Genomic DNA, 26645 nt, shown 5'->3' with positions numbered 1-26645 from the left:
TGTATTATTGTATGTATATTGTTATTTAAATGGTCTGACTGTGGCAGTTGAATGTGTGACATGCTATACAAATATTGTGGTTTGTTCTTTTTTTCTGCTGTGTACTGTACAGTGCTTTGCGATACTTTTGTACAAAAAGCGCTATATAAATGCAATAAATAAATAAATAACTTTAGCGTATGTATGCTTGTTACTTTTAATTAAGTATTAATAAAATATGTAGGTTTAGTACTACTGTTACTATTTGGTAAAATATTCTCAGTAATTCAGGGAATAAAATGATAAGACTTAAAAGCGTGTTACTTGTATTTACATTATTTATTTTTTAAGGTTGTGCTTCTTTTATTATTATTATTTATTTCTTAGCAGATGCCCTTATCCAGGGCGACTTACAATTGTTACAAGATATCACATTGTTTTTACATACAATTACCCATTTATACAGTTGGGTTTTTACTGGAGCAATCTAGGTAAAGTACCTTGCTCGAGGGTACAGCAGCAGTGTCCCCCACTGGGGACTGAACCCACGACCCTCCGGTCAAGAGTCCAGAGCCCTAACCACTACTCCACACTGCTGCCCTCTTTTACCAGTAATGGCAAAACAAATGTTAAATTTGAGGTGTTTAAAATTTAAATCAAGTACTGGTTACTTCAATCATTTTGTTTATTTTGATCCCCATTCCTCATGATGTACATTTCTAAACAGCTGCGCTGTTATTACTATTTTCCAGTCTGTTTTCACTTAATGTCATAATTATTGAATATAAAACAGCATTCAATTTTGACATCTTTTGAGGTGTGTTGTATTTGTAAAACAGCTTGAGATACCAAGAGTGACCAATGAACCATTAGTACTGAATGAAATAACATTACCTATATCTGATGGATACAAGTGACTAAATCTGTGTGACAGTATTGCTGCCTTGTTTTATTTACTCTAATTAAACCAACTCTAGGGGTTAAGCATCTAAAATGACGTGTGTTTGGTACAGTGTCTCTGCCGATTGTATAACTTAACAATATGTGACATTTTAAAGCGTTCAGCATTTTATCAATGACTGGGGTCTTGATCTATTCAACACATGGCACAGTATTATTTGTAACTACAGTATGTTTTTGTCGTGTATTCTCTGAAAAACTATAAAATGTAATTTGTTTCTGCAATTTTTTTGTATATCTATAAAACTATTTCAGTCCAAATATGTAATTGTAGCAACATGTGTACTACGAGCAATAATTAAATATATATACTGTATATATATATATTTTTAACTTATCCTTTTGTTGCAAAATAATACACCAGAGACAGAAAACATTTTTGTGGAGCCACTTTTTATTATTTGTGACAGCTGTGAAATGAAACAGCAATAAAGCTTGTGCATGCTCTTATTTTTCTGGGTTGAATCCAGGTACCAGTTGTATGTACATTTTCCCGTACCTAAATTTAACATACATTTGTTTTGTGTAGTGTTCAGGGTCCCCCGCTCAGTTTCATCCCCGGGGTTTAGATGACCATAAATAAGCAAGTGGTTTCCAGTACTGTAAAGATACCAAATTCTAAATGAAGAACTTTCAAGAAGCGAGGTTTGTTTGTGGTGGCTTGGCTTTACCATTTGACAAACATGTCTTTCTCTTCAAATATCATTTGTACTTTTTTTAGCATCCAAACAAGATGGCATTTTTAGACACAAATATAGCTTTTTCCCCAAAAAGGGAGGGGTTAATATTTTTGAATTTGCAGTAGATTCCTCAAGTTATGGTCACATTTACTGTGAAAGGATTAGTAAGCCTTCCAAGAGAAAACATGTAAACATCTCCATTTGCCTCTAGCTGTCTGCTTTCACTGTGCCATAACACAGAAGACTTTTCATTTAAATGTTTGACTAAATGTATTACTAGCTTTCTATTTAGTACTACTGCACTATGACATTGAAGTACAAGTAACCAGATTCCAAACAGATACACAGGTATTCTTTCTTAAATAGCTCCAAGCCACCCAAAAACAAACACAAACATGTAATGTAAAATCCTTGAAACATTTTAAGATGACAAATTTAAGTAAATCTTATACAGCAAATGGCAAATGCAGACATTTGCAATGCAAAGAATGCTATTGAAAGATATACTCTGAATGATTTGGTATAGTTTTGGTTGTTCCTTTGTAACATTACATAGACATATGTATATACAGTTTGTTTTAGAGACAAATTACCATAAATTTGTACATGTTCCTTCCTGGATTTTACTTGTAAACAAACTTAACACTAGTGTTGTGCAAAATGGCAGCAGATTGCTAGAAATAGAGACAGTTTAGTGTACCTTACAGAGATGTCATACTATTTAACAAAGATTCAGTGATATTTCCCCCTTCTGGACAAATAACTTAATTTCTTACCATAATTACAAAAACAATTTGTAACTGTATACTTCATTTAAAACAGGGAGCACATTTTGTTTTACTTTGCCTCGAAAGTCTCTTCATTCTATACACTACACAGCATTTTTTTTCTTCTTTAAGGAGAGTGCAAATACATATAAAACAATATTATTAATACATAATAAAATAAAAAACTAAAACATTAACAAAGTCAAAAATAAGTAAATACAATATAATACATAAATTTATAAGTTTGGTAATACTGACTATATGCTTATGAGGCTTCTCAATCAAATTAGAAATGTATTATTAAATATGGTTGTAGCTCCTTACATGGATGACAATTGGAATAATTTAATTACAAAGTTCCACCCATTCTCTCTTAAAATCAATCTCACACTAGCAATGGGGAACTAAACTCACAAAACACACCACACCTCAAATGCACCACTGCAGGGAAAGTACAAAGGGGTAATGTGTAATTGTAAATGAAAACAGAACAGTAAATATAGATTGTATTCCCAAAACAACAATGATATAATATAAAAAGATAAAATATAAATAACTTGCTTTGGTTTACTTTTTGCTTGGATATTCAAAAGGCACCCTATTAATAAATAAACAGCAAGGTCTTAGTAGCCTAATTGTGCTGCACTTTGGCTGACTTTGATAGCACCACCGATTATGTGATAACCTTGCAAAAAATATTAAGAAATTGCATGACCAATAACAATCCCTGCCCCAGGTACCCTGAGGTGTGCTTTATTATGCATTTGTTTGCATGGTTTCATCCATCCAATGTAACACTGGTACTACACGAACACCCCTATTCCAGCATTATGAACATTGATCCTCACCAGTAGCAATACTGTTGGTTTAGTATCAGCTTTGCATGTCCCCAATCTCTGAAGTCGTTACTTTCTGGATTTTACATTAGTGTCATTTTAAAGCTTTAGTGATTATGAACAGTGTAGTGTAAAGCAAGCTAGGCCAGAAATGAACATTTTGTCAGACAGCACCCCTACAGTAGAGGAAGCTAAATTATAGATTGATGAACATTAAGGCAGGAATACGAGTGGTAATCTCCAAAAAACATCTCCCCAAAAAAAGTTAGACTTTTCCAAAAACACCCACTGGCATTAAGAATTGTATTAGCATTCCTCTATGGCTATGGAAGATCCTGTTTTATGCCCCATTCCTGCAAAATACCTAGAACACATAATTAGTGCTTTACCTCAAGCAAAATTCATGTGTGCTTGTTTCTAAAGAACTATCTAGATCAGTGGTTCTCAAACACGGGGGGGGGGGGGGGGGGGGGGGGGGGGGATCGTAGAATGTATCCTGGGGGGCGGGCGTGAGAGGGTTCAATAATGTATTTATTTATCTTTTTATAATATCTATTTTATGTTTTTTAATTGCAGTGCACATCTTAACTTAAATCAAATCTTCCTGCTGACACCTTCCGGCATGTCAGAGTTTCTAGATGGCGCTGTGCATCCCACTGATGCCTTTTATTTAAGCTTGCATATTACTGGACGAAGTCCACTGCCATCTGGTGTTGTTTATTGGCTTACTGCGTGTTGTGCACATTAGTAAGAGCTGGACACAATCGGTAAACTATCATTTGCAGTGTTAAGTTTGCCATTATTACAATGGATCAGTGGCTGGTTCGTGCAAAAGAAAAAACACAACAGCAGTGACATAGAGAAGCCAGTGGCATGTTGGATTTTGTTTTTTTACCAGTATATATACACATGTGTGTGGATGTGGCGTCAAGTACTACAGAGAAGAGGAAGAGTGGCGCGGTACAAAAAGTTTGAGATCCACTGATCTAGATTAAAAAAAAAATACAATTAAAATAAAAATCACAGTTTACAACAGAACCCTGTTGGTCACTTCCAAGGTAATCCTGAATGGTGCACTTGTGGTCATTTTCAATTGCACCCTGGTGTTTTAAGTCAAAAACACCATTCATTTTAGTTGATTGAATGTATTTATTATTTTTTTTACCCAAATCATAAATTATGCTCCTGGCAAGAGGAGTCATTCTTCTTATGTCTTGGGGATGTGGCCATTTTTGTTGGAGATGGAGAGGCAGTGCCAGATGACTCGCTCCCTCCTTCTGCTCCCGAGGGTGGGGAGACGAGCGGAGGCACTGGAGATGCCTTCTTCCTCCCCAGGAACCCTCCATCAAACGTGCTCCTCTTCTTTATCTCTTGCTTTAGGTCTATCTCTTCATCCTGACCCTTATTCTTGGATTCCCCAGGGCTTTCCGGAGGTGGCTTGGTGGACTCTGGGACTCCGTCTGAGCCCCTGTTCGTCCAAACCTCTACCGCTGAACTTTTCTTGGCCAAAGCACTGGTCTCTGCTGTAGTCCGCCTCACCTCCAACGACGGCATGAGGGACAAGCTGCCGTGCTCAGCACCTTCCCTCTCCAGCAGATTAATACCCAGGTTAAAAGACTGAAAGTCCTTGTAACTGTTAAAGCTCTCAGTCCGCCTGGCTCTGGCCAGAAGGGGGCTCTCCCTGTAAGGTCTCACTGCTCCGTATGTAGCCGACTCTGGTATTGTGTCATGAGGGTGCAGCTGCAGACTTAAACAAAAAGAAACAGCTTTTAAGCCATACAAAGGATAAGACTACTGGCATATGACATACTTTTATTGGCCAATTTTTGATTGCAGGAAAACTTGGGTTATATGTTGGAAACTGTCCATACATATAACATATTTTTGTTGGGATACTAATAGTTCTTATTTTGTTTTTACAGACGTGATAGGGAATATATGTTGCTAACATACTTGTTTAGCCAGGTGAGAAGCCGTTGAGAACAGTTTCTCATTTTACAAAGTTGACCTGCAACGATTTCAAATGTCTACATCTTGTTAGCAATATGGAATTTCTCACCTGGAGTTAGACTCTCGCAATCGACTGTGCTGTACCACGGAGGTAGCTGGGCTGATGTTGGGGGTAGCACAGCGAGAGCTACTCAGGTCACATTGATCCAACAGTTTCAACAGCTCTTCTTCTGTGGGGCCTCCTACATCTAATAAACAACAACTTGTTACATATATGTATACAAGGCTATTTATAAACCCATACATGCAGTACAAATTGTACTGACCAAAAAAGGTTTAACATTAAGTCCCCTTAACTGGTTCAAAATGAATTGCAGAAAGCAGCGCTTGCTTTACAGACGATGAATGTATGTGAAGGCAGTTTGCAGTGTTACTGCTGTTCTCCCGTAATGTAAAGACTTGCACACTCATGCACAGTAGCCAATAGGCAGAGTCTAAGGAAATTGCCAACATACCAACTTCTTTCGTATCTTCCGCCTTGTTCACCATGTCCATGGCAGTTGTTAGATCCCACATCTGAATGCTTCCGTTTCCATGGCCTGTGAAGAGGTATCGGCGTGGCCTGGACCCCATTCTGCTCGATCCCTCACATTCCCGCACTGTGAAGGAGGAAATTGTGGTGCCATCCACAGCTTGGATCTCACAGATTCTGTCATCGTTATCAAAAAAAAAGCACATCATTTTTAAAATACTGTGTCTGAATGTACCTACAGTAAGACAGCTTTTCAATTAGTAGCAGTGAGATTATAAAGAGATTCAATGACTTGGCAGACAATCTTTATCACATCAATTAGAAATAGACACATTTTCATTTGTTTTTTCCCAAATCAAGAGTACTAACTAAAATGTATAAAGCTGTTATTTTGTAAGATAGAATATAGTTGTGGGTTCTCTTCCATTCACTACTGTAAACAGTTTATAGCAGTGGTTCTCAACCTATGGGTTGCGATCCCACTTGGGGTCGCAGTCTTGAGAGTGATATATATCGAAAAATCGGAAAGCCTGAATAACGCATTACATAAAAATACATAAAAACAAGGGCAGCTCACATTGAGGTGGAGGTCCCCAACACTACAGTCTAACAATTGTACTGACCACATATGAGCAAATACGCTTAGAACTACACGCTTACTGTTATAACTACATGCAGGCAAGATAAGCGACTGTGTGCTCCTTGGTTGCTAGGATACAGACTGCCAGAAGTTAAGGTCATCTGTATCTGAGTGAGTAAGAGCAAAATAAAGCTGTGTTTATTTTTCAGTGAACTCTTTTATATTGTGTGTTTTCAGTTCTTAACAGCTTAAACATTCAGGGGGTCAGCTGTGTAGTTTCGACAACACTAGCCGGCGTATCAAAGTGCTGTTGCACAGCTCCCAACGAGCTCTTGATATACAGCTGCTCATACCAGCTACTTTATGACACCCAAATTCCCTAGGCGGTGTGGGTCACATACCTTGGACTGAAAAAAAAGGGTTGCAGGACGGAAAAGGTTGAAAACCACTGGTTTATAGTTAATCTGCATTAAAGGAATAAATTACCTTTTTCCGGTTGAAGAAAGTCGCACAAAGAGTGTATTAGTTATCGGGACAACTTTCTGTATAAAAACCTGTTGATCATCTCTCTCTCCAAAAGGACCTGCAAACAGTTTTGTATGTATTAGTTTCAATATTATATTCAGTACATATAGCAACTGGTAGGAACCTTCCAGTGTTATAATTGTATAGATTTGTTAGTTGCAGTCAGGTATTTTAGACAACAGGTATACTGAAATATGACATTTCAGAACTCTGGAATTCACTGCAAAATACCTATAAATACAAGTAAACAATATAATTTTTCAATAAATCACAATTTATTTTATCAACCTTAACACCGATTCTAACTCTGGTTCTTTCTCTTCACTTACCAATATCATTTCCAGATGAGTAGCTGCTATGGCTCTCAGTTTCTTCAAGGGACAGGATTTTGAATGAGGCCAAAGGAGTGGAGCCAGGCTGGGTGGAAATCATTCCTCTGAATCGAGTCACAGTCCATGTTCGCACATGGTTGTTGTCTGCACAGACTAAGGGGGAGAAAACAGATCACGGTTCAGACCATGACAACAAAATATATAATTACATTTATTTTAAAAGAGGTGTTGGCCCTGTGATGCTCTCAATCCTTGCAGCACAACTGTAAATTTAAGATATTCTATGGGCAGCAGTGTGGAGTAGTGGTTAGGGCTCTGGACTCTTGACCGGAGGGTTGTGGGTTCAATCCCTGGTAGGGGACACTGCTGCTGTACGCTTGAGCAAGGTACTTTACCTAAATTGCTCCAGTAAAAACCCCACTGTATAAATGGGTAATTGACTATGACAGCTTAATTCTTCTTCTGGGTCACTTCAGTTTTTATTTTTTGTAGGATTCTGCTTCAGGAAAGTAAGTTTTAATATGTTAAAAATCATAAAAAAAAGTTAGATATTATGTTTATTACAATAAAATGTCTGCAATCAGGAACATACCTCTTTCTGTTGTTAGAAATGCGAGGGTGAATTTAGATTTGTAGCATTAGTCAACTGGTTTTATTGTGCAGGTAAAAAGACAAGAGACAATAAAGCTGGTTACCTGATACCAGGTGTTTCTCAGAAAGCATGATCTTGTTGACAGGGCTACGGTGGACAGTGAAGGTCTGGAAGAGTTGAGGACCAGACCCCACTGTTTCTGGATGTTGTACAATCACTCTCACTGCCCCAGAGCTCGTACCATAGGCAATCTCAATCCAGTTCCCACTCACACCTGAAAACACAGCATCTCTAAGTGATAGAGTACCAATTGCTTTAGAAACTGCTGGTGCTGCAAAAAAAAAAAAAAAAGAAAGTGTTCCTCTTAGAAATACCAGCTGTTTAAAGCTGCAATACATAAATGGTTGTCTTTGGGGAGCTATCTTGTAAAGCACCAGAAGTTGTATGTGTATGTTACTAAAAAAATGAAGTCTGTTCAATACTTGTAGGGGAATCAATACATGGCAAAGTCAAAAACATAGACAAAGGAGAGAAAAATATATATTGGTGTCTTATAAACATATAGCTTCTGAGCAGCACAGTTAGTGATACATTTGATATTCAAAGCATCAATATTAAGGCCCAGTGATGTACAACACATACATAATCCATATCGTACTAACCATCTGATTGTAGTATTTAGCTGGGTGCCTATCCATCAACGTAGTGCATTAATTGTCAAACTAGTAACATTTAAAAACAAATGTATGTCTAAACATTCTAGGTTCAGCAATAAAGTTTGTAACATCCAATCTAAAGCTAGTAAAGGAATTGTCACTCAGACATTAAGCAGTTAATTTGTATGCATGTGCTATATATATATATATATATATATATATATATATATATATATATATATTTTTTTTTTTTTTTTTAATAGCTTGATTGTTTTATGGTAAAAACTGGAGTAACCAGGTTTTATCACAAATGGATACACATTTCTTTGGAACGTATGCATTATCCCAGTGGTGGGATAACAACACCCACTCTGTGGTACCACCACCAGAAGCTATAACATCCAAATCATTTCTGGAAATATATTTGTAGATCTTAGAATCTGGAACCATTCACCTCCCAATGCCACATTTAGAGTGTGCAGTGTGTTAGGATGGTAAACGTTTGTATGTTCACCTATTTACAGCCAAAATTGTATTTAGACCTGATATTTGAACAGATCGAGTTTTTTTTTTTCTTTCTTTTCCTCATAAACTGATACTACTAAGACAGTCAATGCAGAAGGGTCAGCGGCTACCTAAACTTGGCCAACATCTTACAGCAAGACCTAACTTTGGCAGACCCAGGGGTGTGGAATTTTTGAAATTTTGTCCAAGGGACAAACTCCTAGAAAAATCTACTTGCTCCCTCCCATCGCACAAAACACACACAACAAAGTTAAATATAAAGGCAAAACTTGTTCTCTCAGATGTCTAGCAATATTAATTTCACACCCCTGAGGTCAGTGTAAATCTGGAATATAGGGTTGGCTTCTCATCTCCATATTTTAACACTTTGTTGCTTACGCTATACAAATATGTATAACATTCTTTCTATCACTTGTAGTAAAAATAAGACAAAGTTAACAAAAGACAAACCTATACAAGAAAGCTTAAATTCCTTTATATTTTAATCCCAAGTATAAAACAATATTTTTTTATCAACCATATTGTTCAATAGAAAATACAAAAACATTTCTCATTACCACAGAAATCTGATGATAACCGATGATGCAGATCAAAGCACTAAAAACCATGATCAGTCACAATGAATGTGCATTGGTATCTCAAACTACAGCAGTTCTAAAGTGTATCACACAATCCTCAGCACTTGCAATATTGTCAAGATATACCTACTTGTCTTGGGTGTGAGATAGACACTCAGGGCAGTGATGGCATCATTTGATGGATCATGGTAAAGTTCAGTCACCAGAAGATCATTATCCTTCATTCTTAAGGGAAATTTCTGCATATCTGAAGTGGAGATCTGTATTAGGACCATGTTGTTTTAACAGGAAAAAGTTCTTAAAGGAGAATTATACAAAGTATCAAGATTTGAATTAGCGAACTGTAGTATAACTAATGATTTAAGTATTTGAGTTATTTTGTATATAGGGATGTTTTCATGTACTTTAGAATTGAAAGGCTTGTTGTATCTCTCTTGGAACAGAAAATAGGACTTTCCTACAGTACTATGTTCACCTAGTGTTTTAACTGGTACATGTGTTTGCATATGTTGTTTCCCTCTCTAGCGTAATCCCCAGCAGGTTAAATGTAGGCATTTTATAGTCTGAAGTGCACACAAATCACTGAATTCACCAAATATTGTCTTATGCGTGCCCTCATCAATCTAACTCTAATCCTCTCCACTATTTTTTAGGGTAGCAGAATGTCCAAAACCGTACAAACCTTCTGGACACTAGGTCGTGGGGGGTGGGGGGTGGGGAGAGAAAGCCTGTGTGAGCATTATTGTGCATTGTAAAGAGGATATCTTGGACACAGCACTGTTTGAAATGTAACCATTACAGAATGGGTATTTACCTGTAAAGACCCGAAACCTGAACAGAAATACCAAAGCTGCGCGCCAGCGCCTGTGACGCAGTCATGCCCGCCCCTGAGGGCATAAGAAGACTGCAGACACAGCTACCAGCATCATGGGTGATCGTACCCATCCGTCGCAAGGACAAAACTAAACCAAGGCTGCCTTGTGCGTTACCATTCGGAACTCCAGTAACAAGTAGTTAGGGCTAAAAAACTGAGGGAGAAACTCACCTCTATGCTATGTTGTTAGGGTCGACTCTGAAGCAGCCCTCAGTACTTTCAAAGCCAGGGTTTTGGGGATCCATAACATTCAGTTGATAGAATCTTGTAAAGGTATGAGAAGTAGCCCACACTTTTGCTTTGCACCCTGGAACAAGGCTCATGAAGTTGTCACGCCCGCAGTAGAATGGGCAGTGCTTTTCTGGAGGGGGCAAGTTGGCTCGTTCATAGGCAGTCCTGACTAAGTCTGTTATCCATTTGGACAGCCTCTGTGTAGACAGGGCTTGACCATGGGACTTGTCCCATAACAGACAAAAACTGTTCGGACTGCCTCCAACTATGTCCTGTCCACATAATACGTTAGTGCCCACACAGGGCAGAGTGTATGGAGTTGTCCTCCCTGTCAGACTGGAAAGAAAGTGGATGGCAAGCCTCCAATTGCACAGACTGGCTGATCTGGAATGCCGAGATAATTTTCGGCAAAAAAGCAAGATTGGGAAGAAGCGTAACCTTTGTCCTAGCTTCTGCAAAAATGAAGCAGGCTTTTGCAATTGAAAATGCTTGCCGCTCACTCACCCACTTAGCGGAGGTGATTGCAAGTAAGACGCTTTAAGTGACAAAAATTTCAGCTATCGCATGGTGAACATTTTGAACCTCTGTCGTCTCAGATACAGTTTGACCTGTCTGAGGTCTAGGATTGGTCAGAGGCCTTTATCCCCATCAGACGCTTGTGCCTAGGAAAGCCAAAGCTATCGTCTTGCAGCTACCAAAGAAGCAAGATTCCTGCCCACAGCCTGTCCGTTTAGTTTGGAGATATGGAGCAGGTTTTTATTTACCAAGCGCAGCTCCTCTAGTGGCTGTGGGAAGGGTCTATGACTCTCAGAGAGAGCCTTCAATAAACAGGTCTGATAGTCTACCAATATACTATTATAATTACCCAGTGGTGCGGTGACTTGCTGCAAATGCACTGGCTGAGTAAGCCCACTTCAGAATGTGTTTTCTGAGACCTGACAATGTTTTGTTAGGGCAGGTAGCGTTCTTGGTCAAGACCTCTAGTTTAGTTGCCTGCACCAGAGAGGCAATTGCAGCATCTACGGGAGGAAATTGAGCCAAACCCAGTTTCTCTGCGTCATGCGGGCTGTAGAATGACCCCATCGACCAGGAAACAGTCGGAGTTGTAGCCGGGTGACCCCATTGCAACTGGACTTCAAAAAGAAAATCTGGGTGCATTGAGGGGGACACGGGAGAGGAAGCAGGCTCATCGTCAAAGATGGACTGTTTCCTTGTCCCATCCTCAGGCCAGGGCACTTGCAATGGGAGGCAGGCGGAGCACTGCACTCACGCAACAACTCAGCAAGCACTGTGCTCTGATGGCAAACAGTTGCCCAGAGTTTCTCCATTTGCTCGGAGTCAGCCAATCTCTTAGACCGGTGACTCTTCCTCTTCCTCTTCTTAGGAGAAGGGGAGGCTGAGGAAGATGAAGAAGACCGAAAGACGGCTTCTTACGTGGACTCTTGCCTCAGGTACTTCTCCTACTCTTCCTTAACAGATTATCTTTAACAGATTATGGGGGATAGCCCTGCCCAAGTAGAATGGACATGGAGCGCTCTGCAGAGCTGAGAGACATGTTTTTCAAGCGCGCGCTTAGAAAAATTTGCACAAATCTTGCAGAAGCTGCAGTCAGGGAGTGCCTGTTTTGCATGCTCTGGCCCCAGGCAGGAAGAGCACCTTGCATCTGTCACAGGAAAAAATCCCTGACATGATGCAAACAGCAACGCAGTGTAAAATCTGTTGCCTCAGTCTACCCAAGCAGCAACGCCACTGCACAGTAATGTACAAGTCCGGTATGGTACCTTAGGTACGGTACACCTGCGGTGACTTGCACCGGTCGGTACGGTACCCTTGGTACGGAACACATGCGGTGACGTGCAGTGGGTCGGTACTTTACCCTTGGTACGGTACACATGCGGTGACTTGCACCCGGTCGGTATGGTACCCTTGGTACGGTACACGTGCGGTGACTTGCAGTGGGTCGGTACGGTACCCTTGGTATGCCGTTTTCGGTACAGTACACATGCAGTGACTTGCATTGGGTCGGTACGGTACCCTTGGTATGCCGTTTTCGGTACAGTACACATGCAGTGACTTGCATTGGGTCGGTACGGTACCCTTGGTACGGTACACGTGCGGTGACTTGCAGCGGGTCGGTACGGTGCCCGCAGCCTCAGTATGGTACATGTGCGGTGACTTGCACCGGATCGGTAAGGTAACTTGCACCAGGTCGGTACGCTAACCTCGATCCCTGTTAGGTGGGTACCGGGTCGAAAACGGAGCGGGTCGGTGACCTACAGGTCTACTCGGTTTGTGTTACCACAAGAACAGTATACAGGGATGCCCACCTGTATAGCTTCTGTCAAACCCAAACAGTCTGAATGCATACAAGACTTAGTGAAGCCTGCTGTTAGAGCCCTAACAGCATTTCGTAATCGCGCTGCAAGCAGACACCAAGACGGCAGCGAGATACTATGGCAGAGACTGCAAGCAATCTAAGCCAATGTATAGTATACAGTACTGCCTCGGGCTGCTCAGTAGCAACATCGCTATACAGTAATGTAACAGGGCGGTTGCAGTGTACAGTACTGTAAAAACTGCTGCCTCAGTCTGCTCAGCAACAACACTGCTGTACAGAAATGTTAACAGGGCAGATGCAGTGTACAGTACTGTAAAAACTGAACAGTAAACGGAAACAGTAAAAAACTGAAACAGTGCGTATCTCGGTCAACGCAGAGCTGCTCAGCCTAGCAGCTGCGTTTTTTTTTTTTTGTTTTTTTTTCAGAACCCCGCTACTTACCCTTTAAAATAACCATACCATAGTTTTTAATATTTACATAAGAAATTCTCACCAATGTAGTATATGGATCCATTGTTACAACCCAACAAGAGGAATGATCCTGCAGTGTCATAGCTTGTAATTGGGACAACATCCTGAACCTGTATTGAGGGGAAAAAATGACATCAAAAGTTTTGCACAACTATTATTTTAAATGTTGAAAGCTGAAATACAGTATATAAAAGGATAAGACACTACTACACAGTATATAAAAAAATCTGATTGTCCTAAATGGCAAGAAAAAAGTGAGATAAAAATCACCGTTGCAGTACATTAACCCTTTGCGGTCCTATGTCGGACCTGGTCCGACATCGCAATTTTCCCTTTCCGGTGCAATGTCGGACCCTGTCCAACATTATCAAAAAGACGCAAAAAACAGGTCTCTAGTTGTTTTTTCTCCGGAAAAAGCCGAGAAAATCATTCAATGGCCGAGTGAGACCGATAGGAGCCGAGAGAAGCCGGGGGAAAAAAAATAAATACTGTAAATAAAAAAAAGGGGCGTATCTCATGAATACTGACAGACACGACACCACATAGATAACACGGACATAAACAAACAAGATAGCTGCTTCCGCATCCAGCGCTCAAAGAACATCAGACATTTGCAGAGCTTTTTTAGATGTATAGTAATAAAATTATGACTTGGATCGCATTATTGAGGAGTTTGGTGATAAAACGAGCGATCAAGAGATGATTTATCGGTATATACTATTATTAGAGGTATGCAAAAAATATAGCGAACAAGGGGTGGGGTGGGGCGGGGCTGGAGATGCAGTACTGAGTGTCCTGTTGATATGCAGTGCCTTTTAAGCCATCGTGGATACCACGTATGTGCCGTATGCTTACCTGCCAATGCTGCGTAACAGCATTCCACACCCCCACCTTCCCTGTGTGACTCGTAGCGACCAGCTGATTCCCAATAAAGAACAAGGCATCCACTGGAACCCCTAGGCTAAACTCACCTAAACACAAGAGAAACACTTGCTTAAAATTACAGTAGAATTTCAGTTTGTTATTCATAACATTTGGAAAACTGCTGTCGAGCCATTTTATTGTTATTTTAGAGCCTATGCTTGGGAGTTGTAATTAACTTTAAAATGTCATCACTGACCCACAACCAACCCCTTTACCCCACCCTTCGCCACCCAGTTTGGTTCAATATATGGTACAACATATTGAGCCAAACAAGCCTAGGAAAAGGTTGGAACAGAACGACAAGAGTAGGGGAATTAATGGGGCAGAGTAGTTTTAACTTGCACAAGGTGAAGTGCAGGTTCCATTGGGCACCGCTAAGTGCTGTTTATCAACAACAGCTGCAGCAGCAGCAGCAGCAAGATCTGTGTGGGCCTCCTTCTGCTGACACATTCCATTGTCCCAGATACTCAGATGGTCAGGTTATAAGGGAATAGTCACTAATAAAAACAGAACCCAGACTGATTACTCTATAGAGAGACAAGGGTTTGGGAGGAAATCAACCCAGACAGCTGGGGCATTCACAGGAAGTTTGAGATGTCACTCCCGCTCAGGTGCAGCAGCCTTGAAGGCTGTCGAGAGGGAGGGAAAATGGATGAAGAGTGACAGATTCCTGTCTTAGGGGGCCCGCTCTATAAAAGAGTGCTTATAGCAGCAGTGCAGGAATGCTGTTTTATGTAAGCAATATTGAAGGGAGACCAGCCTCTGGGAGAGCTCCATCACTGGAGATGCCAGCTCATGTAATTTTGTTTAGAATCTCCTGTCAGGTTTGAAGATCATTCAGACATGGTGGAAATTGTATTTTATTGTTGATTTGTTTGTTTTATTATTTAGCTGAGTTAAAAAAAAAAAAAAATATATATATATATATATATATATATATATATATATATATATATATATATATATATATATATATATATATATATATATTCTTGACAACCTTGTAGGATTGGCAATACCACTGGTTTTTGACACAAGTGGGCAGAAGAGCATGTAAATTCATCATCAGCACTGCCAGATAAGCTGGGTGTTTTACGCACTGGAAAAATATGAATTATGTATGATATTTAAATGTAATGCGTAAAGAATATGCATTGCAATTTTCCTGCACAGCTTGAGTTTGTATATTATTCGTTGGTTCCTAGCATCTCAATGGTGAATTGCGAATACACTGCATGCAGTAGCTAGAAAATTGATCATAGATATGCCAGGACAGCTAATTGTGGCCTGCCTGGGAACTGACAGAAACACATGACCAATAACTTCTGGTTTTCAATTAAAAAACAAACAAACAAAGAAACATATATTTGAATCCACTCACTTGCAATGCATTTTTGTGACTGGTGAATAAAGCCCTGGACACACTGCCCAATGCGATCAATGGCGACGTGATTTTACAGGATCGGCCAATCGATTGCAAACATGTTTAATATTTTTCAATGCGATTCCCTCGCATCGGGCAGTGTGTTATAACCACTCGCAAGTCTCAAATCAGCAACTAATGAGTTCACCGCGTTCAGTCATGACTGGAGACATACATGCATGTATTCTCTCTCTATTAACACACAGACACACACAGTATTCCAGTGGTTTGTATATGATGTCCATGCTGATATCTTTTGAAAACAAGCCCTGACAGCCCCATAAGCATTGTACTTTTTAACTATTAGACATAATATTTACAAAATGCAGTAATTAAAAACTGGTGCTATAACCATGATTAATTTACAATTAATAGTGTTAATTAGATTATACCAAATAACACTTTTATTTACAATGAAGGGAAAACATAATACATGTTTTCATCATAAGCATTTGGGCGACCCAGTATGTTCTCTACATTGTAAATAAAAATGTGATTAGGTATAATTTAATTAAAACGCTATTAATATTAAATGAATCATGGTTGTAGCAGCATTTTTTAAGTATTGTATAAATATTTCATCTAATAGTTAAAAAGTACAATGCTTATGGAGTTGTCAGGGCTTGTTTTCAAAAGATATCGCCACGGACATTGTATACAAACCAATGAAATACCTTGTGTATGTAAGTATGTGTGTGTGTGTGTGTATGTTATGTGTGTGTGTGTGTGTGTGTGTGTGCATCCCTTCCGGCGATTTCAATCGGGCAGTGCGTGATGCCCGCTTGCAAAGATTTTTTTTGCGACACAACCTCCTCCATTGAGATGTGATGGTCGCATCGGGCAGTGTGTTCCGCGCTTTGGCGACTTGATTCTTGATCCTTAGGATTTCTCTGCACCCACTTAGTCCCCTTCAACCTAACCTATCAATTTACCTATCTGTCAGTTGGAAGGGAAATCTATATAATAAATACAATTCAGTGTTTGGAGAGAGTCAGGATGCTTTATATTGCTATAGCAAGGAATACAATATTAATCTCTCAGTCGATATCCATTTTACTGTGTACATGGCTATATAATCTTAAATGTCTATTATTGTATTCATTATTTAAATGATACACAATGCTGTTTAATTTGGATATTTAACTCTAGCCAGTTTACATTACGATGCACCATATGACAATGGATTATTTTAGGGATGCAACGGTTATGATTTATTTTCCCAAACAAAACTGAAATTGCAAACCAATTGATACCGATAAAAGATAACCAACGTTTTTGTACAATAAAAAAGCATTTGCAATCTCGGCACTAAACCAGTGGCATTTTTGAGAGCTCACTATGCACTTTTCTGCATGTTGATGAGTATTTGTTAACAACCCTTAATTCAAATTTAGTAACATAAATCAAAAGTTATGTCAATACTTTACCGGATTGATTCTGACAGCCCTCAGTAGGACTGTGGCTTCATACGGTTTGTTGATGAAAGGTGTTGGTGCTAGAAAGCATACCCTTAATTCAACCTTTTTTTAAAAAAAATGCATCCTAAGAAGTGAAAAGCTAAAGCTGGAATGTTCAGTCTGTCATGTCTGTTAAATTACTCTGTGTAGGCTTAATTTAGACCTAATAAAAAATGTAACAATGATGCTGAACTGACATAGTTGATGTCCCTAACCATGAGGAACTTGAAATAAGCAGTAAACTGGGAGAAGCTGTAAAACAAGTGAAAGTGATGCTGCGGACATGGACGAGCTTGACAGTAATTTGAGAAAGGCCGTTATTACTATGCAGTGGAGTATTATAATTAGAAAAATAAACAAAGGGGCCTTGTAGCCTACTGCTTGGAGTCTTCTATAGGTTGTTTTCCACTGGCTATCTATCCGGCCTCACAATACATCTGAATCTGGCTCGTAGCATCAGTCAGTACACTACAGAAAGACCAACAACATGGCGTGCAGCGATTCGGTGGAGAGAAAAAAGTACAAATTACTGCTCTCTCAGAAAAGCATTCTTCTTCTCTTTGCGTAATCAGCCCTTTGTTGCATTTCTGTTGTATTCAGTAAAGGGGTCATTCAAAATGATCATCAATTACAGCAAGCTCTTTTTCAAGACCCCCTCCAACAAAATGTACTTAAAAAATTGACTGGTTTACTGCATCCTATAGTATGCAAACATGCAGGGGTTCCAGAATTTGAGCACTGGTTCAAAATTTGAAAATAATCTTTTTCTCTCTATGGCTCATAGGATCATAATCTGTAACTTGTCCCACTGATTTCCAAGGCGGTAAAAACATATTTTGTGTCAACCCTCCCAGCCCACTATTTTTCGTGTGCGGAAAGCAGGTGCTACTACTTAGTTTTAAATATTTTTCATTGCATTCCATCTACGGAGAGGCAGCTCAAGTCATTTTAAGGTAAAAGAAGTCCTCCAACACATGCACGTGTTCATTATTTATACTGAAATATACATATTTGTGTCGAACAGGATTTTATTTTTCTAGGACTAGTTATTTCTAGAGGTATATCAAGTAGTAATGCGTGACAGCCAGGATTTTCCAGTTTTTTTAGTTTAGTTTTTGTGTATGGTACGGGGGGTACTGTATGAGAAACAGATTTTAGACATATTATTATTGTATCTGAATAAATTGTGTACATATTTGCAAACTAGGCTGCCATTTAACAATTAATTGTATTTTAATGTAATTGTTTGGTGCTGCCATTTGCCATTTAAACAAATCACCTATGATATACACTGATATTGCAAACCACATTGCATCAGAACGGAACTTGACAGGCCCAAGATAAGTTTTAAAGAGAAAAATAACCATTTCTGCTGGAATGGAAACATGTGCTAACATAAGAGGGATCATTTTTCTCATCTAAAAGTAAAATATCATGAACTGTGACAAAAAGAACATCTCTGGTGGCTATAGTACTTTTGCAGGAAGACAAGTGAATATTTCAAGCAATATAAAAGGCATCTTTTTTTGTCAAAAAGCGTACACTGCCTCGACTGCCTCGACTGTTCTAATCACAAAAATAGAGCAATAGTAGCCAGACTTGCCTATTTCACTGCCGCTGCCCCCGTCCTGGATGCTCCATAGGATGATGGTGCTTTCGGATGCCACAGCCACCATTTTATCCTTGTCCCCATGGGGACCGCCCACCACCTTTGCATTGAGAGCCACACGCTCAATTGCCCAGTCCAAATAGGGGCTGGAGAACACCTGCTGCCAGCCTGAGGACTCCTTTATCCTACAGTAGTTTTAAAAAAAGGACTTACAATAATTATTTAGTTCCGGAGATCGGGAAAAAAAGCATGTACTTTTAAATTACAACTACAATTATACAATTTTTACCAGGATACAATACATAAGAAATGTATTTCAGTGCTGTTTTGGGTCTACTATGATGCACTTCGAGTTGCCATAGGGCTCATACATCAATGCCATTTCCATGAAGCATAAAAATATAATAATATAAGAACATAAGAACATAAGAAAGCCTACAAACGAGAGGAGGCCATTCAGCCCATCTTGCTCGTTTGGTTGTTAGTAGCTTATTGATCCCAGAATCTCATCAAGCAGCTTCTTGAAGGATCCCAGGGTGTCAGCTTCAACAACATTACTGGGGAGTTGGTTCCAGACCCTCACAATTCTCTGTAAAAAAGTGCCTCCTATTTTCTGTTCTGAATGCCCCTTTATCTAATCTCCATTTATGACCCCTGGTCCTTGTTTCTTTTTTCAAGTCAAAGAAGTCCCCTGGGTTGACATTGTCTATACCTTTTAGGATTTTGAATGTTTGAATCAGATCGCCGTGTAGTCTTCTTTGTTCAAGACTGAATAGATTAAATTCTTTTAGCCTGTCTGTATACGACATGCCTTTTAAACCCGGGATAATTCTGGTTGCTCTTCTTTGCACTCTTTCTAGAGCAGCAATATCCTTTTTGTAACGAGGTGACCAGAACTGAACACAATATTCTAGGTGAGGTCTTACTAATGCATTGTAGAGTTTTAACATTACTTCCCTTGATTTAAATTCAACACTTCTCACAATATATCCGAGCATCTTGTTAGCCTTTTTTTATAGCTTCCCCACATTGTCTAGATGAAGACATTTCTGAGTCAACATAAACTCCTAGGTCTTTTTCATAGTTCCCTTCTTCAATTTCACTATCTCCCATATGATATTTATATAATAATGTAGCACAAGCTACATGAATGCAGCATAAGTAATTTGCTGCCTGCTGCTCTTAATTGAGTATCAGAATACCTGGCCAGGTTAAGTTAATTCTCTATTAAATTGCTAAATAAGTAATTTTGTCCTCGTTTCTAAAGTGGGCTTTTCAGATTCATAAGGTAAAACTTAGGTGAAGCTATATCAATTTACTGTCAGTTTTTGGTAAGGGGTTTATCTCTGCACTGGTCTCTCTTGTTTTAACTGAATGATCTTTTCCTAAATTTCCACATGGAAGTTCTAATTAGAGTCAGGTGTTGCTAATTGCCTTGGCAAAGGGCTTATTGAGCTTGATTTATCATTGTCTAAGTAGATTAATTGGGAGCCCTTTAAATATGGCTATTACTTGTTGGGAAGGGTGTGGTTCCTTTTCTGGGTGATTGTTTTTTTGGGGTGTGGATGCAGAGTGTTTGAAGAAGGGTGAAGCAATGATCAGTTGGTTGTTAGAAACAGTGTATTTTTTCTAATCTGCCATTTTCCAGTTGGAAAGTAACCAGTTATCTAATCTCCTGCCCAATGGAAACTATCTACATCATTCAAATTGTTTATTTTTTCACTTTTTGTCTCCTTACCTGGTTGGAAACTCCAAGCTCGACCAGGACCAAGGAAGAACTGGGTGAGATCCCCTGATGGGGAGGAATCTTATTTTTCTGCTGCTGGATTATCTGTTTTGTTCTGACTGTTTGGGATTATTATCATTCTGTTTATTTATCGGGGTTTAATGAGCACCTCGCATAGAAGTCTCATTTTGTTTTTTTTGTTTTGTGTTTAAACTGTTCTAGCTTAACCTGTATTCTCAATATGGACCTGATATAACAGCCTGGGACTTTTAAAGTATTTCTTGTGGTTGTTTCATGGACATTTTTTTTCTATAAGGACTGCCTGATGGACTGTGAAACACTTTAATCAACATGGGCATGTTAGGCTGTACATTTACTAAATGCTTGATCTGTCCTATATGATTAGTGTTAATGTGGTCTCTGCTGAACATTTGTGAATGGTCCAAATGCTGTCTGATTAAAACTCATGTACATCAAATGTTTGATACCTCTGACAAGTATAATATTCTACACATATTCAATAACATCTGCTATGTGAATTCTGGTGCTGGCTTCTGATTTAATTTTCTTAATATTTTCTATATGTTGTAAACAATCCTGCCTTACCCAGCAATTTTTCTTGGTTTGTCGCGCAATCCTACTACTTTGGAGAGTTTATATTGTTCAGGGTAGTTTACTTGTAATTCCGTCACAAAATACTAGTTATTGGAAGTTGCTTAAGGATTGGGTTTGTTACAATAATACTATGGATGCAAGTTGTCAGCATTTCCGATTTGCTCAATACCCTGATGTTGGGGACGCCTTGGTTTTATGGCTTAATACCTGTGATCAGAATGAGACATGCAGATTTCAAGTTGCAATGTATATTTTTAAAAGTTCACATACAACCTTATTTTCAATAAAATGCACAGTACTTTTAAATGTATAACACTTTTTATTGTGCTGTAATTGAAATTTGATTTCAGTGTTCCTGTAACTTCAATTGAAATTGGTATTGAGAGATGACTGTAATGTAATCTGGTCTCTGTTTGGATTTAACCGTGGTTAAAGAAATGACAAAGAATAGTTTAGATAGATACCTGTAACAAACCACAAAATGTGCATATGTAACTACAATCCAGTTGTGATGACCTGCAACTATTAGCACTTTCCGTGGATCCACAGGGGAACCTGGAGAGGAAGGGGGGGGGGAAAAAAAATCACACAACTGGCATATACTGTACATAGCGAACTCTGGATTTCCCTAATGTATACATGTCGTTTAATAATTCAAAGAACTAATAAAATATTACATTTATTTGCTCCAGTGTCAACATCATGTGAGTGTAACAGGCAGAGACATCCTACAGTTTCAGAATAATTTGCTCATTCTTTATTTTACAATTTGGGTTAAAAACCATTTGAAATCCTGGATCTTAAAATACCCTTCATTATTTTGTGTATGGCTTTCAATTACTACAATCCTTTTTTTTTTACATGTGTTTTGAATGTCAATTGTCGTGTTTACAAACTGTCATGTGAAACATCTTCCAGGTTAAGCTCAATTGTTGCCTAAGGCTAACGTCCCAACATCTAGACTTCTCCACCTTCCCTCGTGGCTTTATCTAGTCTATACCCCAGAATGCAACATTGTTCAACCCCTCTGGCCCAAATGCAATGTGTGGTGTTGCCATAGAAACCCAACCCAGGAGGTTGTGTGGTCCAGTGGTTAAAGAAAAGGGCTTGTAACCAGGAGGTCCCCGGTTCAAATCCCATCTCAGCCACTGACTCAGTGTGACCCTGAGCAAGTCACTTAACCTCCTTGTGCTCCGTCTTTCGGGTGAGACGTAGTTGTAAGTGACTCTGCAGGTGATGCATCGTTCACACACCATAGTCTCTGTAAGTCGCCTTGGATAAAGGCGTCTGCTAAATAAACAAATAATAATTTCCACAGAACTTAAAGGACAGCCCAAAGAAAGCAGCCACGAGCAGATCAGTTTGTATCCAGAAGGCTGGACTTGGATAAAAGTCAGTTTCCAGCAGTGTTATTTACCTAATAATTACCTAGGCCCTGTTGCAGTTTTCCTAAGTAAAAGCTTTTTTTTTTTTTTTTTTTTTTTTTTTCTACCTGAAATCAGGATCTGGAACATGTAATTCAGTGCATCTTGAGCCCTGGCTTAGTTTAAAAAACAAACAATAAATCTCTGTGCTTACCAAGCCTTGTTGGTCCTTCTGCAGCCCCAACCCCAGCTAAAGAGGCCTGTAGACAGCTCCCTGACTGAGCCCCGCCTTCAGACATGCTCTGTCCAGCTCGTTCTTCTGGTGGAAGGACTGCTGCTGATGCTGCCACCTGTGCTGGTGCTGAAGCAGCACTGACCTTACGACTGGGAACAGCTGTTATTAGGTAAAGAACAAAGACCTGTTAACTTAGATCATCCCCTAAATCAATGTTGAAGTTTGAGCTCACAACATGAGGCTTTTCCAGGCAGAGTCAATTAACTCTAAACTATGTATAAACAATAATATACAAATGGCTAGCTCACAAATGCATACTGATAACTTTACAAATATTTAATTGTAAACACTATTGCCTAAATACACCACCCACTTGATGTATCGTGGTCCAATATAAATCTGCTATATATCGAGGGCCGCAAGAGACCCATAGAAAAACAAATAGGCTAACAAATACTGTACAACTACTCCCTCATTCTATGGGGGGGGGGTGTCAGAGTCCAGTATAAATCCTCTTTTCTTGTTTTTCCAAATAAAAAGCAGCACACCGTTTTAATTCGTACAGCGGACGGCAATTGCTTCTCATCAACTTCAGTCTCCAATTCATTTCATGAGTCTTCCTCTCCTTTCTCAAATGTACAAACATTGAAATAATCCAATCCCAACATAGGAGGCTTGTTGCTAGGGAGCTGACGTCACTGCCTTGTGACTTTTGCTAGTGCATTGCTGCCACACGTGAACACCTCATTGGCTAAAATAAAAACAGTTTCAGCAAGTAGATATTTAATTTGCTTTGTGTTACTGTGCAATATATGCGTACGATATTAATATTTTGTCTTTAACTGCTTTGTATATTGTTGTCTGATGTGCAGTACGAAATAAAATGAACAGTAATTCTAAGTGCCTATGTATATTGCAGCTAAGGCATACGCAGTTGGACAGTAAAAATGGGGAGCCAACTCCAGGACCGCGATATATCTGAATCCCCAGTATAGCGAGGGGCGAAATGAGGGGTGGTTGTATATAAATTACAAATAAACATCTCATGATGTTCTGAGGTTTCGACACCCACCCCACAGTCTTGTATCATTAATGTAATTGTTTTCTAGAATATCTGGTCCAGAAAGACTAAATGAAGCATCACTGTGTACTGTTTTAAATCAAAGGCCTACTTGTTTATCAGAATAAACAGCCTACATGCTATGTCAATATGCAGTTTCATATTGGTTGTAAATGTTACCTGGTGGAGGGAGGTATCCATGGAAGAGAACACTGCCACATGATGATCGATCCAGTTCTTCACATAACTGCAGCCTTCGTACTAGAAAATGCACAAGAAGAAACCCAATGTACCACAGTATTTTAAAGTGGAATATTTTTGAAAAAATAGGACAAATCTGTACTGTATTTATCTAAAACAGTAAATAAAAACCATAGGGAAATTGAATGTACTGTATATTGGTTAATTTCGTAATTGTAATGCAATATTATGCATGATGCAGCCAATATGGGCTGTCACAATGTGTACTTCTAGAAAAACAAATTTCCTGTTGCTATTGTTTTATATTCAAATATAAATACATTAAATAAATTGTACTGAAATTATTTAAATGACAATGCCAAAATGTAACTACACAAACCTACCCAATGGTGTTATTCCATAAAATTCAGCTTCATGTCGGAGAACATTAATGTTCACTCCCCTGTATGGGGGGGGGGAAAGCACAATAATTTCACACAGGATAATACATTGTTTTACATACACTACCTTAACAACCATTGTTTGTACTGTCTTGGTCAAACAGCAGTGAAAATTGTTTTATCAGGAAAGGTCTCAGTATTGTCATCCTTTTACTTTAAATGCTGAGATGTCATCTTGTCACAGACTGTAATCAACTTATATAAATATAAATAAGGAGTTTTTTTTGCTAAACTTTTACAATTGTGCTGTATATTCTATGATGAATACATTAATTGGCTGACTACTTAATGTCTTAAAAATCAGGGTTTTGTAAGGGGTGGGTACGTCTCGCAGTGGCGCATCCATGTTTATTGCTGTGGAAGTGGGGGTTCTGGAGGTGTGGCCACACCCCCAGGTGTCGAGGGAAGGGTTTGGTAGCTGCACTCACTTTTTCACACTGAAACATGTTTAAGTTTTCTATTTTTATATAACTCTATGACCTGTACAATGGTCATAATTAAGGCTGTACTTTTTTCATGGTTATCTGGATTTCAGGCCAGGTCATAATGAATGTAACTTTTACATATTCCAATAGTTGCTTGTTTTTGCAGTTTCTCTTCTTCCCTTTTTAATATATTAAACATAAAATGCAAGATAAACTTCCCATTTTTGGTGAACTATCAATGAACATTAAACTCAGCCAGGAGACTGTGCGTGGGGCCAGTGGATATTTCTTTCCAATAGCCCTGATGGCTTGTTAATGTCAAGCCCTGAACATTATTTAGAATTAAGCGATCATTAGTTTAAGTGTAGTAGTGATAAAATGTTTTTTCTTTTTTTTTTTTTAAACTAATTTAATTTCATTCACTACCGAAATCAAAAGCTGAAGTGTATTGTGACTTAATCTACTGCAATGGAGTGGTCTGATTGTTTGGAAAGGTTATGACGGTGTACAGCAGGTGGCACTGCCTCCCAGAGACACTCCATTACTGGTTGTCACCAGTGATGAAATTATATTACTTTTCTATTGTTACATACCATACATGTACCCTTAAATTGTTAAATAAATAAGTGGATGTTTTGACAGATTGTGTTTTTGCTTACCGGAGATCTAATTCTTTGGTACGAAGGAAATTCAAAATAGGTGCAAACGCTGTTGGGTCTCTGTCAATAAATATCTGTAAAATAAACACAAATTACACTGGTGGCACACAACCTAAAACAAAATGCAAAGGGTTGCAATAGTGTGTTTCCTGCGATAACTATGGAACACAAAACACAGCATTGGTTAAAAGTCAATACTGCATAATACAAATACATTCTTCTAGGCTAGCATAATAAAATGCAAACTGGATTCAGTGGGCTGTTATAACCATGGTACACCAGTAGATGGCAAAAATAAATGAGTATTTTTATTTTATTGCATTACATTACCAGGGATGAGGTCTAAGTGGATGGAAATATGAAACAAGTGATATTCCTATATAGTTAACGAATTCTGGTATATGAGAAACATTATATCTAAAATACTTACAAAACCAACTGTGGTACTACCATTACATATCTCTCATATGTCAGTTTTTAAGGTTTCAGACAATAACATCAGTAAAATTCAGTAGTTACACAATTGCATTTTAAAGTAATACTCACTGCCCCAGTTTCATCCCTTAGAGTTGATATCCTCCCACTGAGCAAACTGCAAAACAAAACCTTGTCAATACTGTAAAACACCCTTACATAATTCACTGTACCTCAATAGTTGCTAAGGTATTCGCAGATTAGAAAAAATGGTGTTTACTGCTGTTCAGAAGCATTTCAAGACAAACTTTCCCTGGCAAAAAAAAAATCTTTCAATTTTAGTGTTGCTAACCTAGTTTGCCATTTACCATATTTCCATTTTTTTAATTTATTATTTAAACTCATATATATATATATATATATATAAAAAATTGTTTTATTAGGTTTGAACAAAAGCGAAAGTTAGTTATTGAACATATATATATGAGATTATCTGTACAATATTTTATTATTTTAAAATAGACTGTAAATCTCATGGCAATGTTTTTATATATTAATTCAATGTATTTATATATCAGTGCAGCAGTGTGGAGTAGTGGTTAGGGCTCTTGACCAGAGGGTCATGGGTTCAATCCCAGGTGGGGGACACTGCTGCTGTGCCCTTGAGCAAGGTACTTTACCTAGATT

The 26645-nt window shown here is 38.7% G+C and overlaps 1 protein-coding gene across 5 annotated transcripts in view; it reads right to left on the bottom strand.

Moving 5' to 3' along the window:
* Positions 1 to 3695: 3695 nt before the first annotated feature.
* LOC117402999 (BTB/POZ domain-containing protein KCTD3-like) overlaps positions 3696 to 26645 on the bottom strand; it is a 29652-nt gene continuing 6702 nt past the window's right edge. For 2 of the 5 annotated variants that reach the window (XM_059024295.1, XM_059024298.1), the window contains exons 3-18: positions 26091 to 26136; positions 25545 to 25618; positions 24404 to 24462; positions 24000 to 24080; positions 22739 to 22918; positions 21626 to 21715; positions 18814 to 19008; positions 14262 to 14377; positions 13429 to 13516; positions 9623 to 9739; positions 7837 to 8064; positions 7139 to 7294; positions 6771 to 6867; positions 5688 to 5881; positions 5282 to 5420; positions 3696 to 4969 (exon numbers count right to left, since the gene is read on the bottom strand). In XM_059024295.1, the coding sequence (XP_058880278.1) occupies positions 4393 to 4969; positions 5282 to 5420; positions 5688 to 5881; positions 6771 to 6867; positions 7139 to 7294; positions 7837 to 8064; positions 9623 to 9739; positions 13429 to 13516; positions 14262 to 14377; positions 18814 to 19008; positions 21626 to 21715; positions 22739 to 22918; positions 24000 to 24080; positions 24404 to 24462; positions 25545 to 25618; positions 26091 to 26136 (2437 nt within the window). In that variant the 3' untranslated portion in view covers positions 3696 to 4392. Of the gene's footprint in view, positions 4970 to 5281; positions 5421 to 5687; positions 5882 to 6770; positions 6868 to 7138; positions 7295 to 7836; positions 8065 to 9622; positions 9740 to 13428; positions 13517 to 14261; positions 14378 to 18813; positions 19009 to 21624; positions 21716 to 22738; positions 22919 to 23999; positions 24081 to 24403; positions 24463 to 25544; positions 25619 to 26090; positions 26137 to 26645 lie in introns of all 5 variants that reach the window. The other 3 variants (XM_059024296.1, XM_059024297.1, XM_034004797.3) reach the window with 3 other exon arrangements.

This window comes from Acipenser ruthenus, chromosome 5 (genome assembly GCF_902713425.1).
Source record: "Acipenser ruthenus chromosome 5, fAciRut3.2 maternal haplotype, whole genome shotgun sequence".
NCBI lineage: Eukaryota > Metazoa > Chordata > Actinopteri > Acipenseriformes > Acipenseridae > Acipenser > Acipenser ruthenus.
This window is presented reverse-complemented; position numbering and strand designations above follow the sequence as displayed.